Source organism: Nanorana parkeri, unplaced genomic scaffold (genome assembly GCF_000935625.1).
Source record: "Nanorana parkeri isolate BGI_ZX_2015 unplaced genomic scaffold, ASM93562v1 scaffold1139, whole genome shotgun sequence".
NCBI lineage: Eukaryota > Metazoa > Chordata > Amphibia > Anura > Dicroglossidae > Nanorana > Nanorana parkeri.
Genome location: NW_017307407.1, coordinates 460,235 through 478,556, shown reverse-complemented (window position 1 = coordinate 478,556; position 18,322 = coordinate 460,235). Strand labels below are relative to the sequence as shown.

General features: G+C 39.4%; 1 protein-coding gene across 1 annotated transcript in view; it reads left to right on the top strand.

The window, feature by feature from the left end:
* The window catches only part of NEK11 (NIMA related kinase 11), a gene marked incomplete at its 5' end in the record, with an annotated part of 142,270 nt that overhangs the window by 73,058 nt on the left and 50,890 nt on the right, over window positions 1-18,322 (top strand). The window contains 4 exons of the mRNA XM_018568112.1: window positions 287-375; window positions 4,394-4,513; window positions 9,115-9,208; window positions 11,834-11,957. Of these exons, the coding sequence (XP_018423614.1) occupies window positions 287-375; window positions 4,394-4,513; window positions 9,115-9,208; window positions 11,834-11,957 (427 nt within the window). The remainder of the gene's footprint in view (window positions 1-286; window positions 376-4,393; window positions 4,514-9,114; window positions 9,209-11,833; window positions 11,958-18,322) is intronic.

The window sequence follows — 18,322 nt, the reverse complement described above, 5'->3', positions numbered from 1 at the left end:
CTTGGCCAAACTGACCAAAGAAAAGGGAGAGTAGAGATTGCTGAAATCATTACTTCCGTTGTTTTCTTTCCTGCAGCCAGGTCCGTCTGTGTGCATTGCCTGAACTGGTAAATAGCAGGGACGCCTACTTTAGAGTAAAGAGTCTGTCCCTATGCCTTTACATTAACCAAAAGGTTTTTTTTAAGAGTATTGTTTCTTAATAGCTCCTATTCATTGTCAGCCATTTTGTGTTGGATCCCTTCCGTTAGTGGATCATATTTATGGAATGTTGCTTTTTGTTTTTTAGAAAGTACAATGGAAGCTTTATGGATCTATATTTGAACATGACAAAACAATCATCTGTCAGAAGGAAGCTGACCAAATCAGGAATGCAGTGTAAGTAATACAAATAAATTTAAAAACCTTTTATATTCTTTACATCTGGACATTCCCTTCAGAGTTGGTTATTTCTGTATATCAAACATTACCTTCATTAGGTAGTATATCAAATGATTCAGCATTGCTCATTTGGATATGCCTTGTTCTTTTCTTTTGGCATTCACATCAAATCCAGGCAATTTTTCTCAGTGGACATTGTGAGTAGTACAGACTAAATTCTGCTTAGTAATATAAAGCTTAAACTTTTATTGTTTAAAGCAATGTATGCAAAAGAACCAGGTGAAAGCGGTTCTGATATTTGAAAAGATCTCAGCAACACTGCTGAAAAAACTACCCCCTGGGATCCTTAGATCAAACAGCTCCCAACTTTAATATACGCTCCTTCATATTTGAATGTTCTGGTGTGGCTGGATGGCAGCTGACTTAGAGACCTTCCCGCTCCCTTTTCCAAACCTTGGTTCCTTGCTTTCCCTCCTTTCTGCTTTCTTCTTTTTCTCATCTTTCCTCTTCTTTGTTCTTCTGTTCTTTGCAATGGCTTTTGCTATTTCCTTACTTGGTTGCTGTGCTTTCTTTTTCTGTTTATTTTTTCTGGTGTGCTACCTCAAAACTGATCATTGCTGCCCATAGCCTTGTGGTTTCCATTTTCCTTAGCCAATGGGTAACATTTCATTCTGCAAGGTAGACCTTTTTAAGATCGATCTACATGTGGGTGGCAGGTTGATATATGTTAAGACATACAATGGACATTGTTTGTATCCTCATTGAAACACTGTATTTTTTGGCATTATTTGACCTTTTTAAGCATTATGTTAATTTGCAATGTGAGAAGTAAACTAGAATAAAACCTATTGCAAAGAAAGAAATGGATGCACACCCTTTTCATCCACCAATATGCCCCCTGACAGCATCCTATTAAATAGATGTGTGTCCACTGCACACACCAACTATAAAATGGAAAAGGTTTGTTTCAAAAAAATATAAAATATTGTTATATATTTATATATATTATATAATCCTTAGCACGTTACTTCCATTTAAAAGTCATTTTGAGGCTTTTGAAATCTGCGGCTTTTATTAAAATGCCTGATACACCTCTACCTCATCTCTACGATTAAGCCTGAATGGGTGAAAGACATTAGAGGGGGCGGTTGAAGGATGGGGTTGACTAATTTGACCAGGATGTAAGGACAGTAATAAATATATGTTTGGTGCATCTATGGAGTGCAGTTTTTCCTTTTTGCTTCAAGCTAGGCTGGAGCACAGGTGAGCTTAGTATCTGCACCCTTGATGCTTCCAGAGAAGGGAATCAGAGAGATGATATGCTCATTCAGAAACTGCAACTAATAAACCTGCCAGGAAAATCCTTATCCAGACTCATCTTGTTGTTAGGTCACAGTGCTCTGTCCCAGTCTCCAAATTGCTTTTTTTGGATTGTCCCCTTGTCACACTTCTGGGGAGACTATAAGCAGCTGTGCCTTTGTCACCAGTATGAAACCAGTCTTGAGCACTGACATGCACCTGTCCCTGATGTGCATGCATGTAGACACTAAGTGGCTGCAGAGAGGTTGGAATAGAACATCTTAAAGATACAAATAAGATACAGTATAAATAATTATTAATTATTTTAGGTTATCCATAGTGGGTTAATGTCTGGTCCATTACAATGAAAGATTTATTAGGTTTGATTTACTAAAGGCAAATGGGCTGTTTATATTTCAAGGGAATTTTCACTTAGCTTAGTGAGTCTGCTAAAAGTTCAAGAATACCCAATCATGTGCAAGATAAAAAAAAAACAGTAATTTTGTTTGCGGATGATTTGATGATGGCAGTCAACAGAATTTTACCTCATTTACTAAGGTAAGGGAAACATACCCTTGCAAAGTGATGTTGCCTTGCAAAGTGAACAGTCTACTTGCCTTTAGTAAGTCAACCCCCTTATCTGCAAGTTCTAGCTATACCCCGGTATCAGGGACTAAAAGCAGGTGGTATACTCCTGCCTTTTAATGCAATGTGCTATAAATGCAAAACTTATCAGCAATAGTTGTAAGAAAATGAATATACTGAAAATAAACACATTAAAATTATATTAATGTTAATGAACAATTAAGTTCTACTGTTGGTACTAAGATAGAGTAGTTGTTGGAGAAAGAGAAACACACAACATTTTTTTTGCAAAAAATATATTGTGCATAAATGAAGATGCAACTGTTGAATGACACAATTACATTCAAACACAATAACAAAAAAAACACAATCAAGGCCAAAGTTATGTCAGAGAGACATTACCTAATTATAGCTACTGCTGTCATCAAGCCTACATAACAAATGATTAACAATACCATCAGGGCCAGTCTCTATGTGAGAGAGAAAATATTCAGACATAGCAACCCAATAGAATACCAAGCCTCTTTGATCTTCAATGCCATCCATTCTCAGTCCTTGCTATTGAAGTTCTGCTATCTCTCTGCCATCATTATTATAGTAATACCACAGAGTCAACCTGAATTATCTTATCACCTCTATGCAAATAACTAACAAAGCAATTCCCTTGACAGACCTTTTCTCTTGGAATGCATTTCTGTGCTGCAATATGATTGTACACACTAATTTCCTGTTGTGGACAGCTGCCCATAAAAGGTCTCTGTTCATAACTCGGAAATGCAGGAATGACCAATGTCCAAACATAAAGATTTTTTTTCTCCAAGATTGCTATCTATTCAAGCCTAGATAACTGAAGCCAAGAGACCTGTTCATATGCTAGTTTGCGGACTGGATTTGGGGTGGATTTGCTGAAGGGAAATAAACTGCTCACTTTGCAAGGAAATGTTCAGGAATTTTCATTTAGCTTAGTGAATGAGATGAAGCTCCATCATCCAGTCATGTGCAAGCAGAAATGCTGTTTTGTTTTTACTTCCCTTGCACATGATTGGGTATTCTTTGCAAAATGAATTTTCACCATATTTATTAATGGTGGCCATACACTGCTCTATTTTTCTCGATCAACCCATGGGCTGAATGGAGAAAATAGAGTAGATTCCTCCATTAACACTATGAGTGTGTCGATCGAGGAATCCTGCTGTTTGCATTAAATACCCGAACGGAGCCAGCAGCTCGTTGGCTGCCGTCCCCAGTTGTACGAAGGTTTTCCATCTGGCTCCTTCGATCAGCTGATTGAGGGATGCCGGCCAAAAGGGTACCAACAGCGGCACACACTGTGTGAATTTGCACAGTGTATGGGCACCCTAAGCTTTGGAAAAATTCCCTTGCAAAGTGAACAGCCTGTTTGTCTTCAGTAAAGTCCCTTATAATTCCAGCTAGATTTGATCGTAAAGATCTTCTAAGGAGATTTAAGATGCTGCAGATAAATCCCCAAACATCCCCCTAACAATGAAATATTAGCTTTTGGAGAACCAGCCCTATAAGTTGCTTGTTTTGTAGGTTTTTATTTTTTAACATAAAACTTCACTATGTTATAGCTATTATGTCTAAATATCCATAAGTATTACATTTTAGATGACTACTGCCGCTAGCTGAGGTTTAATAAGAAAACAAACATTTTGTATGTTGATGTAAAAATAGTCTGCACTTGACATCATATGCACTATTTTTACCCAATATGTATTTTACAATAATTACCTTTTAATGCTTTTTTTTTTTTAGTAACTTGTGTTTCATTCTATGGTCCATCATTTTTTTGATTTACATAGACTTTTCCATAATTATTTTTACCCAATGTCATTTTTCAAAGTAAGACTTAAACAGATTACAATGAAATGAAAGTTATTTAAGCAAATTATACTTATTATTCATGGTTCACCTGCAGTGTCATTAATAATGCTCGGTGCTGTGAGTCCGTTAAGCTGACATAATGTTCAAACTAATCTTGGAAATAGACTTTGATATTGTAGAATGATGTGAAGGAGTGACGTCTGCAAGTTTCCTGCTGAGGACTGTTCTCTTGTGAATGTAGTAAAGATTACAAGCTCTGTACGTTGGATTTTTGTTTCTTTTATAGTCAGAGAAAGTTCCATCTTCAAACTCTTCGCGAGCTTTCAGAGGTCCAGAAGATGACCCCAAGAGAAAGAATGAGGTTACGAAAGCAGAATGCTGCAGATGATAAGGCAAGAAGACTGAAGTAAGCAATACATACATATCACATGACATGAATAAGACTCATGAATCCTCTTTGCCCTCATTACTTTGACCTCATTACTTTTCCCTCAAGTCATCTAATGTTTCTAAAATCAGAATTCAATAGACGTACAACTCTTCAAAACTCAGCTTCAGATATATGTAAGCTTAAAAACGCAAATGATCATTTCAAGTGAATGTCTTATGTCCAACAGGGTGTATAAATTAACTGTCCAAGTCAAAGAGCCTCAACTTCTCTCAAAGTTAAGAATAGTCCCTGCCCCCTCCTACTGCTAATGCTACATCTGGTCATTCAACCTCAGTGGATGGTGGAGGGTTTGCTTTGACAATTAAATGAAAGGGTGTGAGGTTTAGCGCAGGGATAGAAATAGATGTACATTATAACTGGATGACATTTGCTTTGTTTAAACAGTGTAGGTTATATTACCAAAGCTAACATACCATAATAAGGAGACTTAGGGGTCTATTCACGAAGCTGCCGAAGGATCTAGCCGTAGCTTCGGCTAGCTTCGGCCCCAGGACCACTTCAGTTCAGTAGACCCGAAGGGGTGCTGTACGGGCTATTCACTATAGCCCGTACAGCTCCCGAACGTGGCCGAGCGGCTCAGTCGAGCCGAATGCATATGCCGCGGCTGAGCCGCACTGAAAGCCGAAGCTGGCTGAGCGGCTGGCCATTGGCCGGTCGACAGCCTGCTTCTGACAGCTGGGCAGAGCCAGCCGTGATCTTACGGCTGTCTCCGTCCACTTGCAGAGAGATCAGCGTCCCTGGTTACCTGCTAACCAGGGACACTGATCTCCAGACAGCTAACTCTCCCGCAGAACGGCCGGACAATAGAAAACTGTTGGGTGGAGCTAGCTGTCATTGCTAGCTCCGCACAATCGTTTTCTATTTACTTTTTTTTAACCTTTTTTATTATTTTTCTGTTCTGCTCGGTCCCTCAGAGGGACTGAGCAGAACAGCCGAGTGGCATTCGGCTATTCACTCACTGCTGTTCGGCTTCTATAAGAATAGACCGAACAGCAGCGAGTAGCCGGCCGGAGGTTCGGCTTAGCCGATCCAGATGTTGGATCGGCTGAGTCGAACTCCTCCTGCACTTCGGGTCGGCCGAACATGCTGAGCATGTTTGGCCGACCCTAAGCCACGTGAAGCCACCCGATGTACGGCTGAAATCAGCCGTACCAGCCTGAAGTGAATAGCTGAACAGTGTTCGGCTCACTTCACTTCAGGTCGGTCTTTCACTTGGCTGCCTACGGCAGCTTAGTGAGTAGACCACTCATTTTTTTTAAAAGTGACATTCATTTCCAATGTAGTCCAATGCGATTTGAAAACTACAGTCACATGTCTAAAATAAAGCTCCTTATCCTTGTGTTGAAGCCTTGTGAATGGAGCTTTGTGTATGATAGAATACTATTTTTACCCCAGCCTCTTTCAACAGCTTCTGTCTACATGCAATTCTCTCCAGTGCCGTCTGCATATTATCATTGAGGACAGGCTGCCTGATAGTTGACAACTGGTGGACCATGCATGTGCAATGTTTTTTGATGCAGCACTGCTAGTCTCCACAGGGGCATATGTGACAGGATAAGAGTGCAGGAGAAGAGTTGGGAGACATTTGACACCCCAAAACAGGAAGTGTCTGAAAAAGGACTCAATCTCTTTTTCTATTTTAAATGGGAAATATCAGGGGACTGTTTAGAACCCCAATATTTCCCTGAAGCCCCTAAAAGTAAAGTAAAAAATTAAAATATTTAATAAAAAATTAATAAATAAATAAATATAAATATAAAAATGTAAAAATTCTCCCACCGATTGGATGATGACAGGCTTCCTCACCAGTCACTCCTGACTGGTGAGGAAGCCTGTCAGTCATCCAATCGGCCAATCAGCGGGAGAAGAGGTCAGAATGGAACAGATGACTGAGGACTTGGAGGAGGAGTTCGCGGCCATCTTGCTTCATTGAAGACGCGATGGAGGTCCTGTGTGCGGCGGATTCGGGTCCCTGAAAATGGTGGACGCGGCACAGGTACTCGTTTTTTGTATCGGAGTATTTGCACGAGTACGAGTACTCATGCAAATACTCGGTATCGCCGCCGATATCGATGCTTGTATCGGTATCGGTGCATCCCTAATAAATACCAAAGGGAAATGTTAGGTTCTAATTTTATCTTCTTACATATATGTTTGTATGTATGGTTTTTATCTATTATTGATATTGATCTGGCACTGGGATTTTGGTGCTGTATGGTTTCAATGCAAGAACCAAATGTTTTAGACTCAGGTAGTTTCCTGCCGTATGATAAGGGTAGTATGTATGGGTGATTCAGGGGCCTTTGACACTTTGCTTTACTTGTACATTGTGTACTCTATCTCTACGCACACACAGTAATGTATGTTATGTCACGCAATGCATTGTGTTAAGGCAGACTATTCAATTTGAATGGATTGCCAACACAGAATGGACACACGGAGCATTTTTTCCAGATGCCTCACATCTCAATCTCGTGATACCACAATGCACCTCAACAGCAAAAGTGTAAAGGGGCCCTTTAGTGTTAGGGCATAGCTGGGCTTTACATTTGGTTATTCTTAGGCTGTTTTTTTTTTTAATGGATTAGATTGTGGTGGTGGCAAGGGTGTGGGGTTGATTTACTAAAGTTTCCCCTTAGCTTAGTGAATGAGTTCAATCTTTGCTGACTTCCATCATCCAATCACATGCAAGCAAAAACACGGTTTTGTTTATTTTCCTTGATTGTCATTAAATGTTTTTTTACAAAGTGAATTTTCACCACCCTTACTAAGCTAAGGGAAAATGTCCGTGCACAGTGAAAAGCCTATTTGCCTTTAATAAATCAACCATGCAGGGCTTTGGCTCCACCAGCAGCTTATACTTAACTTCCTTTTGCTATATTTGACCTCCAAGAATGAAGAGAGAGAAAAGTGTAAGCTATTAGCTGTAACTTAGGTTAAACTCAACCTGCTGCTTTATCCTGCATAAGCAAATCACCCAAAGGCTCACTTTATGGGGTTAAGTTAAAGAGACCCTGCCATCAACTTAACAATTGCAGGTAAAAGCACAAACAATAAAGTATTTTAAATTCTCACTTGCAGTACTTTTCATTTCCATAAATTATTTGTTATTCAGTTGCAATGTGCCTTTGGAATTGCTAAAAAAATGGACTACTCCAGGAGAGTCAAAACTCTAGCACATCCCCCTCCCTACTCGCATTTCATAGCCCTCTCCTATTTGGGGAGTGTGTAATTGCTCTCTGTGCTGGTCCAGCTCCTGCACCCCTCACCTCCCTACATGACCCTTTATGTAGAAGCTAAGGGAGGAGCATAGTGGAATACTTTAGAGCCTTGGTTCTCAGCTGGTGGGTTGTGACCTAATAGTGGATCACGCGACCCCGTGTTCAGTGGGTCGCCACGTACCTGCCACTTTTCTAGGTGAGAGGCTTCTCAGCCTCCCCCTAGCGCAGCAATGTCAGTTCTTGCGCTGAGCAGACATTCAGAATTTGCTGCCTGGCGCCAGGTGTAAGCTTGAAGTGCGGTGGCCTGGAGCTATGGCCGAGAGGGAGCTTGATCCATACATGCATTGCTTACAGCTGCCTAACGTGCCCTGTAGAGGTGCCTGGACCGGAGTGACATCACATTCTGGCTCCTGTCACCTGTACAGGGCGCAGAAGGGACAAGCAATGCACATATGGATGAAGCTCCGTCACAGCACAGCAGCCCTCACTGGACCCCTTGCTGAGTATCCACTCCAGTTCTCGTAAGGTAGGAAGACTGGGTAGATCATAAAAAAAATGTTTAAACATTTTTGGGGAGTGTGTATGTCAGTGTTTTTGAGGTCCTGTTCACACTAGTACAGTGCGTTAATCGAACAGTCCTGTTCGCACTGTATCACGCAATCACACCTACTACATGTTCTGGTGTGGGAGGTACGTTGCCTTGCCATTCATTTGAATAACACCCCAAACACACCTCCCGCCCACATTTCAGTCGCCTGCACCGGATTGCACGGTACTGCAATGCCGTGCAGTGCAACTTGGGCCGCAACTTAATGACCAAGGTTACACAGGTTGAGAACCACTGTTATAGAGTGTCTATGGAGTGACAGCTCTGAGTCTGCTGGAGCTGCTGACATCACATCCAAGATGGTGGTGGCATTCAGCAGCAGCCTCTGAGCTTTTGTATGTTAACATAAGTAAGGCTTTTACAGGTAAATAACATGCATAAAATAAGTTAAATGCACATGTAATCTTATGGGTTACATTAAGATTTACTTTAAATAAATTATCTGGTGACGGGGTCTCTTTAGGTGTTGGGGTTGGGGGATAATACTGTATGTAGGTTAATGGTTAAGTGTTAGGGATGGGAGTATTTGCACTGATTCTCTGTACCAGGAGCCAAAGCCTGTTTCCAGTAAGAGCTATGCAAATAGGGTAAATACCCTTTGTTTAGGAAGTTCTGAAATTTTGAAGATACTCAAGTAGAAACTAATTTTTTTCTAAATTATGGCAGAATAAATTGCATTTCAGATTCAAACAAGCTTTGCTAACTTAAATTTACATTTCGTATTTTAGGCAAATTGCAGAGGAAAAATATCATGAAAATCAGAAGAGAAAACAGGAATTGAGGTCTCGGAATTTTCAGCAGCTTAGTATTGATGTGCTCCATGTAAGTATTTTTTTTTAATAGATAGACATTTAGCAATTTTCTGGTAGACATGGAACAATTTAAAGTGTTTTATGTCTAATACATGCATATTTTCCCTGTTTTGACTCTTAAAACATACTACAAGTACACAAAAAGTCCTCTTGCTTCTGCTAGAAATCCAGTGAGCTTGCAACTTCCTGCACACTACCTATCCCATCTACCTGCCCTATCTACCTCTACCCATAAAACTCCAAACATGCCCTGCCCAGTTCTCAGTCCGTAGCAAACAGCCTAGGATGGTAACACACCTCTATATTTACAGTATAGTGAGACAGTTCCAACCCTAGGACAGGATCTGTATTACTGGCAGGATCACCTGGTACAAATAAAGGGGAAAAAAACTAAAAAAAAGTATATGGACTGGTAAGCTTTAATATACTGTATTTAGTTTCAAAGGATTTTCTGATCTCCCTCGAACCAGCTGCAGATACCCGCTGTCTCTGTCCGCACTGGGGACAGCGAAGCCTGAGGTAGCTGGCAGTGAAGGGGTGGGTGCACACACCCCAGGGGCAAACATCTGATCGGGTGGCTGTAGAGTAGAACACTTGTATGTGACAGTATGTAACGTAGCACACTACAATGCATGGTAGTGTGTTACAGCTGATTGTGGTGCGCTGAAACACACATCCCCTGGCAAGGTGTGTTGTGGCATTCAGATTCAATGGCACTGCATAGCACCAATGCTGGTTCTACCGTGTGCTATTCATAGGAGGGCCTTTGGAGCTGTACAGAGCAGTGTGGGCAGCTACTGACTCTATTACAGAGAAGAGAAAATAGTCCAACAATAGCCTAGGAACATTCGATTAGAAGAGAACACATGTAAAAAACATTCAATTTTGCCCAGCTGGTTAGTTCACACAGAATTAAAGTATGTGGATGCAGAATTTTTTAAGGGATAGACCACCAAGTGTGTTTAGTTTAAGCTTTATAAAGAGAGCAGGCTTGTTCAGCAAAGCAGTGATGACTAGTCTGGTAAAAGTGAAAAGGAGCCCAGAGCTACTCCTGCAGGCTAGGAAAATGGGAACCTGAAATTTTTAAATCAATTGTTCTAGAATTACCAGACTAAAAAAAAGAAAATAAATATTTTTGTAATTTTATTGGTTTTTGTCCTGAACAGAATAAATGAAGGAAATATTCTGTTCAGGCAGCAGTACATGGCACTTGCTTCCAATTTATACCAATAGCTTAATACAACTGTGAATTAGGTAAACATGTATAGAAAACCAGTTGCATATCTAGTTGTTTATCTTAGAGGATAATTTGCTTATTTTGAAATTCATTTTTTACATTTATGAGTATGCTACAACTACGGTATATGTGTCAAAAACATAGGCTTAGAGGAAAGTGGAGTGTGACATAATAGCTTTATGGAGATTGTTTTATAAATTGGAATTCTATCTGGGCTACTGTAGAAGTATTGGGCATTTGGCAGTGTTTGACCTTTCATTTGCATAGTTTGCATAATTGGTTATTTATGATATTTATTTTGTGTTCTTCATACATAGTGTAACAGATGTAGTGTGCGATTGATCTCAGAAGAAAATCTAATTTACAGGGTTATTTGGACCTAAATCATATGGTGCAAGGTACGGTGGGGGAAGCAATGTGTGCTAACTGCATCATAGGTCATGCAATTAGGTCTGCACTGATAATGTGCTGGCTTGAGGATATAATTTAAGATAGTTCCAGAATGTATTATGACATCAGCAATCTAATACAAATCTACCTAGGCGGTTCTATACAGGCTACAACTGCATCATTTGTTATATCTGTGTCACTGATTTGGAGGCAAATTTATGCTGGCCATGTAAAGGTGTATAAAACCAGTTGCAAATTAAGAAATAAAAAAATGTAAATATTACGTTGTAAAGTACAACTCTAGGAATTCTTTAGGTCTGGTAGGAATGTTAGGAGGGACCCCGAGTTAAAAATTAAAAAAAATATGCGTGGAGTTCCCCCATAAAATTCCCAACCAGACCCTTAATCCGGGCACTGGCCTGGCAGGGCAGAGAAGGGCGGGGACGAGCAAGTGCTCCCAACTTCTGCACCATACCAGGCCACATGCCCTCAGCATTGGGAGGGTGCTTTTTCAGGGGTCTGAAAAGACAAGGGCCTCTTCCCCACAACCCTGACCCGGTGGTTGTGAGCGTCTGTGGGCAGGGGGGCTTATTTGCATTGGGGTACCCCCTGTTATAAAGGGGCACCCAGATGCTGCCCCCCACCTTGTGAATGAGTAAGGGGTACTTGTATCCCTACTCATTTACTAAAGGGTTGAATTAAAATGTAAATAAACACATCAGACTTGTAGAAAAAATCCTTTCATTGAACAATAAAACACAACAAAATTGTTGACTATTCCTTTAATAGAAAAAAACCCCCCAAACAATGACAAAAAATGATCCAACAAGGTAATCCAAGGGTCAATCACATCATCCAGCGATGTCCACGACGTTGCCAACTCGTCGAAATAGAAAAAAAAACAAGCCGACCCGACTGTATATAGTAGTCACTGATATTTGATTTTTGTAAGCATGTAACATGTTGGTTTAAGCAAATAATAATTTTGAAATTAATATTACTATATAGGTTGATGAGGAGCCTCAAAAATATCTTATGCAATCGGAACCAGTGAACGCAAGAAACTGTAATAGACGTAGCGATGGCAGCAATGAAACAACAGATAGACTTTGTGTATCTGAGCCTTCTAGTCGTGGTAAGTAATATTAATAAATTGGATGCATGAGTAGTTTTATGGTCTGTGCATATGTTGGTTCTATGCTCTATATTTGCTTTTTAACTTGAGCAACACTTTCAGTAAAAGACACACGTGTTCACATGTTATCATGTGTGGGCAAGGAAAGGAGAAAGTTTTAATTTGTACCTGCCCACAGTCTTCTTTCTATTTGTAAATAGTTTTCAAAGTATAACAAATTAGAAAAACCAACTTTCAGATCTGTCTATCTATCTATCTATCTATCTATCTATCTATCTATCTATCTTTTAGGAAAAAATATTTTCGATATAAGAGTAGAATACAGTGATAAACAGTATATTCAATGTAACAATGTTTCTTTTAGAATTTCTTACATTGTGATCATCTTGAAGTTAGAAGATATGTAAGGTCTGCATTTATTAAAATACATGTTAAGCACATGCTACAATCTATTCAATGCAAGGAATGCAGATAAAAATATGAGATGGCATGATGTGTACAAAGGAGCAAAAACCTTGAAACCTCATTTGTATGGTTTTATCATTTAAACCTACAGCAAATCCCATAACTGTCAAATTAAAAGGGACAATTTATTTGTATTATGGCCTTTGAGATATTCTATTGTATGAACATCACCAGTGTGAGTATTTTGTGTGCATCTTCTAACCTGATGTCAGGCATCCTGCTGTGATTAATATTTGACCAGTTGGCTGATGATATGTTGCTTTTACGTTTGACCATATTGTTTTGCTAAGGAATAAGTTATGGGTGTTCAAAGGAGGTTGTAAACATTAAATCCACATTCTGTATCTTCATAGATCTCCTGTAGAGCATCAAAAATTAGTCTATTAATGATCTCTATTCATAAATTAATTTGCCCTCTTTTTCTGATGCAAAAATTGGAAGTAACAGAAACGGAATCAACAAGTGAAAAATGTATATGCACTTTCTCTTAGTAGGAAAAGCAGTAGACATGTGCATGGCCGAAAATTTCATTTTGTTTTCATTTCGTTTAAATTTAAAAAAAATGTTTTCGTTTTGTAAAAACTTGAATCTATTCGATATTCGATTTGTGGAATTCGGATCGAGCTGAAGTTTTTGTTTTACAAATTCGGATCTTTTAGAATCTATTTGGATAGAGTTTAGTGGGTTGTTAAGCGTGAAAATCGAAAAAATAAAAAAAAAACAGGGTGAGGTGTCTGGTAGGAATTTTAGGAGGGACCCCATGGCAAAAAAAAAAAAGTGTGGGTTCCCCCAAAATCTCTTGCCAGACCCTTGATCCAAGCAGCGGCCTGGCAGGGCAGGAAAGTGAGGGGGGAGTATTGTGCACATTGCATACTCAGTTTTGCTGAAATGTTGCCATATTCCTTAGTAAAGTTTTTCTTAGTTTTTACTTCATTTTATTTTTAAGAGTAGTTTTTATCTGTAGTGTTTTGACATATAAGGACAAACTTTGTTTATTTGGGGCGAATGGCAGGGGCTATATTTCATCTATTCTACTGCAGTGATAACATAATGGTCATACTACATAGATGTGATTATTATTATTATTATTATACAGGATTTATATAGCGCTAACAGTTTGCGCAGTAATTGATTACAGTATGTGCATATGGCCGCTACATATTATCTTTCTCACTGGAAGCTTCCAATAACTCTTGGTAACAACAAAGGCCATCAGAATATTTTCCAAATGCATGACTCTACATTCTCTTCTGTGCCAAGGAGAGGGCAGTTTATTATCCAGTTTTGGATATGTACTGAATGTGTGTTTGCAGCCTTCCAGACTGGCATTTGTTTCTTGTTCACTTGTAAAGGTGGAATTGAGTTTCAGCAGCTTGCTCTTGATCCCATCTATCTGACCTTATTCATATTTTTGGGGTGGCTCAAAAGGACCCATGTGTCCTCTAAAGCCTCTGTAAAGTGTGTCCATCCAAGATCCACTGACATACCACTTGATATGGCTTGTATTGAACAGTAATTAACTTAAAGAAATAATCTACTTAACTTTTGTTTACAGTATGGCGTCAGGATGGCAATCCGTAATATACAGGGGTACGGGTACTCCTAGAATGAGATCCTAATAGGTTGGACTTGATGGACTAATGTCTTTATTCAACCTCAAATACTATGTAACTATGTAACTATGTAACAGTAACTCATGCATAACTCAAAATAACTTTTTTTTTTACCTCTGTATTTTAGCCGTGATTCTGCTTCTTTTAGAATACATGTACAATTGTCTGCATCAAGTCTATGAAGAGTTTAAACTTTAAATATATCTGTCAGAAAATGTCATGCAGTGGACTGAAATTCAAATTTAATATTTTTGATACTTGTTTCTTATGGATGATGGACGTGGATAATTAATTCTTCTTTTCATTGAAGGTCATCTGTCCTGACCTACTCTTTGTAGAGCTATGTGTCCCTTGTCAAAAACTACATATCAGACTTGCAAATTGGGAGCCAGAAAAATTCCTTGAAAGGTCATCTTACAATTTAAATCCATATATAGTTGTATATTACCTCCACTGAAATGATATTTAAGCAGTAGATTAAAAGTTTAATTTAAATGTAAGGATCATAATGAAAGCTTATAATTAAAAAAAAAAATTTAATTAGGAAATTGAGACAGGAAGTAGAATTAGTTAAAAAAATTAAGACATTTGTTTAAAAGCATGATTGCTTTTTGATTATTTAATCTAAAAAGATATAGGGGGCAATTTACTAACCTAAACACACACACGCACCAGGTGCGTGTGCATTTTTACACAGCAAAACGTATTTATCAACCAAACACGAGCAACGTGTCACATTTTCACGCCGTTATGGCGCGTTTTTATGTATTTACGTACGTGCGTGTCATGTAGCATGCGCCATAGGCTACACGCCGCTCTAATAGCGGCATGCAAGTCTCTAAAAGCATATTTCCACTAATGCCATATATGGAAAAATCATGCACATGATGCATATATAATGCTGCTTCACAGTTTAGACAAAAATGGTTAGCTCATGCATTTACATTCCTGCATTCATCAACGCAAGCAACACAACGTAGAGCTAATTTACACAACATCACCTTGCAATTCATGCAGGGCTTTGCAGGGCTTTGCACAACACACCTGCTGGGTGTGTACACACTACAAAGGTGTCTAGATTCCACCAATAGATCATGCTGGGAGGGAACACACTACAGAGGTGTGTACTTGTTCATGGCGTGTTTATAAGGTTAGTAAATCAACCCCATAGAGTCTATATATAAAACATTTGCGAACGTTTCTGGGAATGAAATCTGCAGGGCATTATGACCACTAGATGGAGCATAGGAAATTTCTATATAAATGGACCCCATAGTGTGTTTGTGTGCGTGCGTGTGTGTATATATGTGTGTTCATAACACCTCAGCAGTGCCACAGGCTGATAGCTTCCATGCCACGCCGCATTGAGGCAGTAATTGCTGCAAAAGGGGCCCAAACCAAGTACTGAAAACATATGCATGCTTATACTTTTCAGAGGTCCGATATTGTTCTATGTACAATCCTTGTTTTATTGATTGCATGTAATATTCTAATTTTCTGAGATTGTGGATTTGGGGTTTTCATGAGCTGTAAGCCATAATCATCACAATTATGACAAATCACGGCTTGAACTATCTTACTTTGCATGTAATGAGTCTATCTCATATATTAGCTTCACCTTTTAAGTTGCACTAGTGAAATAAATGAACTTTTGCACGATATTCTAATTATTGGAGTTTCACTTGTATATAGATATATATACAGGCTATATATGGAGTTGACTAATTACATTTGCTTACTAAGCATTAAAGTCCTTTTAAAACAAGCTATCCTGACTCCATTTGCTGCAGGTTGAAATTAAGTCACTCTCTTAGGCTTCCCTGTTAACCCCAATTGGACTACATCACAGAGTAGCAGGAATTCTCCTCTCCTTACCCTTTGCAGCACTGAAAGCAGCATCTGCATTGGATACCGCAAGGTGACCCGAGATTAGCTGGGATGCAGAGTCCATACTTCTACTTCAGGAGATAGCAAGTGAAAAGGAATATGGTCCTTAGTGCACTTTACCAGTTCTCAGAACAAATGAAGTTCATCAGCTCACTAGAATAAATCGCCTAGACCTGTATGTGTTGGATTTGTATCCATTCTGAGTCTGATAACATCAGAAGAAAACGGGAAAATATTTCAATAACAGTGGACAAGGGGTAGTGCTGGCATGTCCTTTGTGTTTCTTCCAGAGATCAACTAGTGCCCTCCCTTTATTGACTTAATTAACTTAAATTATTTAAGAACCATATTATTTAATTGTCTCAAGCTTTAGTCTAAATTCATAACTGCTTTATAGCAGCTGCTCTTTCCGAGAGTGCTGAATATGTTATAGAATAACATTATTTGAGTCTTACACAATGTGTCATTTATTGCCTCCAGAGATTGGTTTGCAGAAATGATTTTCATGAAAAAGACCTTGAATATTATAAAATTAACTTTCAGAACTTCAATATTGTCATATGTAAAAGAAACAAAATATTACTTTATATCTCGCTTGCCTAATAACATTTTATTAAAAAGTTTAAAATGGTAAAACTAAGTTTAAAGTGACAGCTAATTATTTTTTATCAGTTTAATGCTGGCACATCAAAACTATATTTTCTATTGTTATAATGTACCAGCCATTCAAAACTGATATTTTAAAATATTTATCCACACTAGAATTTCTGGATCCATCCAACTGTTTATTTATTTAGCGCCGACAATTTGGGCAGCGCTTTACATCGTACACACTGATATCAGTCCCTGCCCTCGAGGAGCTTAGAAACTAAGGTCCCTATCTCACATACATACATACAGGGCAGATTTAGACAGGAGCCAATTAACCTTCCAGCATGTCTTTGGAGTGTGGGAGGAAAACAGAGTATCCCACGCAAGCACAAGGAGAACACGCAAACTCCTTGCAAAAGGTAACCTGACTGTAGCTACAAAACCAAATGGTGGTGTCACATCAGTTGATTGTCCATTATGCAGATGAACCAGTTGCAGCGATTGGGATACTAAGTACCCCCTAAAAATATCTTCAATACCTTTGGTGTACCTAGTATGCTCTGTGCTTTGTCCCCTGTACAACTGATGTGTCTACAGAAAATGTCAGGACCGGCCAGTACTTTTAAAAAAAGCAAAAAGGCCACTGTGGCTCCAATGCTGCAATCCCCTGGTGCACTGATCCCTACAGTAATTCATTTCCACCACTAGATGTCCTTAGTCTACCAGGTTGAATGACTCCTAGCATGAAGACTGAGGATATCATGTGAGTGTAGGGCAGCGGTTCTCAACCTGTGGGTCGGGACCCCTTCGGGGGTCGAATGACGATTTGCCAGGGGTCGCCCGGGAGTCTCCTGCTATTAGATAGCGGCTCCCAGCCGCCTGGGAGAGAAACACTTTCTCCCGAGCAGAGTAAACCTTTTTTGTCTGACATTGGCAGCCGTAAGTCAGAAAAAAAAACACCCTAGGAATGCATAGCTAGATTCCTATTGGCTATTTCAGTTTGCAATAGCCAATAGCAAACTAGCTATTGCACTCGCCCTCTGCTGCTGCAAATCAGCAGAGGGGGACCTGAAGTTCTCCATCAGGTCCCCACTACGGATTGACAGCAGCAGAGTGCGGGTGCACTAGCTAGTTTGCTATTGGCTATTGCAAAGTGAAATAGCCAATAGGAATCTAGCTATGCATTCCTAGGGTGTTTTTTTTTTTATTCTGGCGGCGTACACCAGTGGTTCTCAAGCTGTGGGTCGCTGTGTGATTTCTTCTGTGCTAGGTGTGAGTCCTCCTCAGCCCTCACCTAGCGCAGCAGTGTCATTTCTCCCGCCAGATGTCGCTGCAGCAGCCGCGTCATTCCTAGATTTTACCGTTGGGGGTCACCACAACTTGGCAAATGTTACCAAGGGGTCCCAGGCCTAGAAAGGTTGATAACCACTGGTGTAGGGTGTCAACATGTGCCCTGCTTTCACCTCAAATGGTGCTCTGTGCATCATTAAAGACCACCAAGCACTCAACAAGAGGAATAGGATCTTGTGCATCACATGACCGGCATGAAGACATCTGGAAAAAATATATATACATGGTGGAGGGGTTTGCACTGGGGGAGGATGAGCCTAGAATATGACTTTAATTATACTGCACAATATACTTAATTATACTGCACAATGTTATGTTGTATTTAGTTGAATTACTTGTGCAGATCAAAGATGTTTCCTTTGGTCTGGGCATAATGTCATTTAGATCAACCTTCCAGGAGAAAAAATGATGTTTTTTTTTTTTTAATGCAAATTGCACATTTTTACTCATTTATTA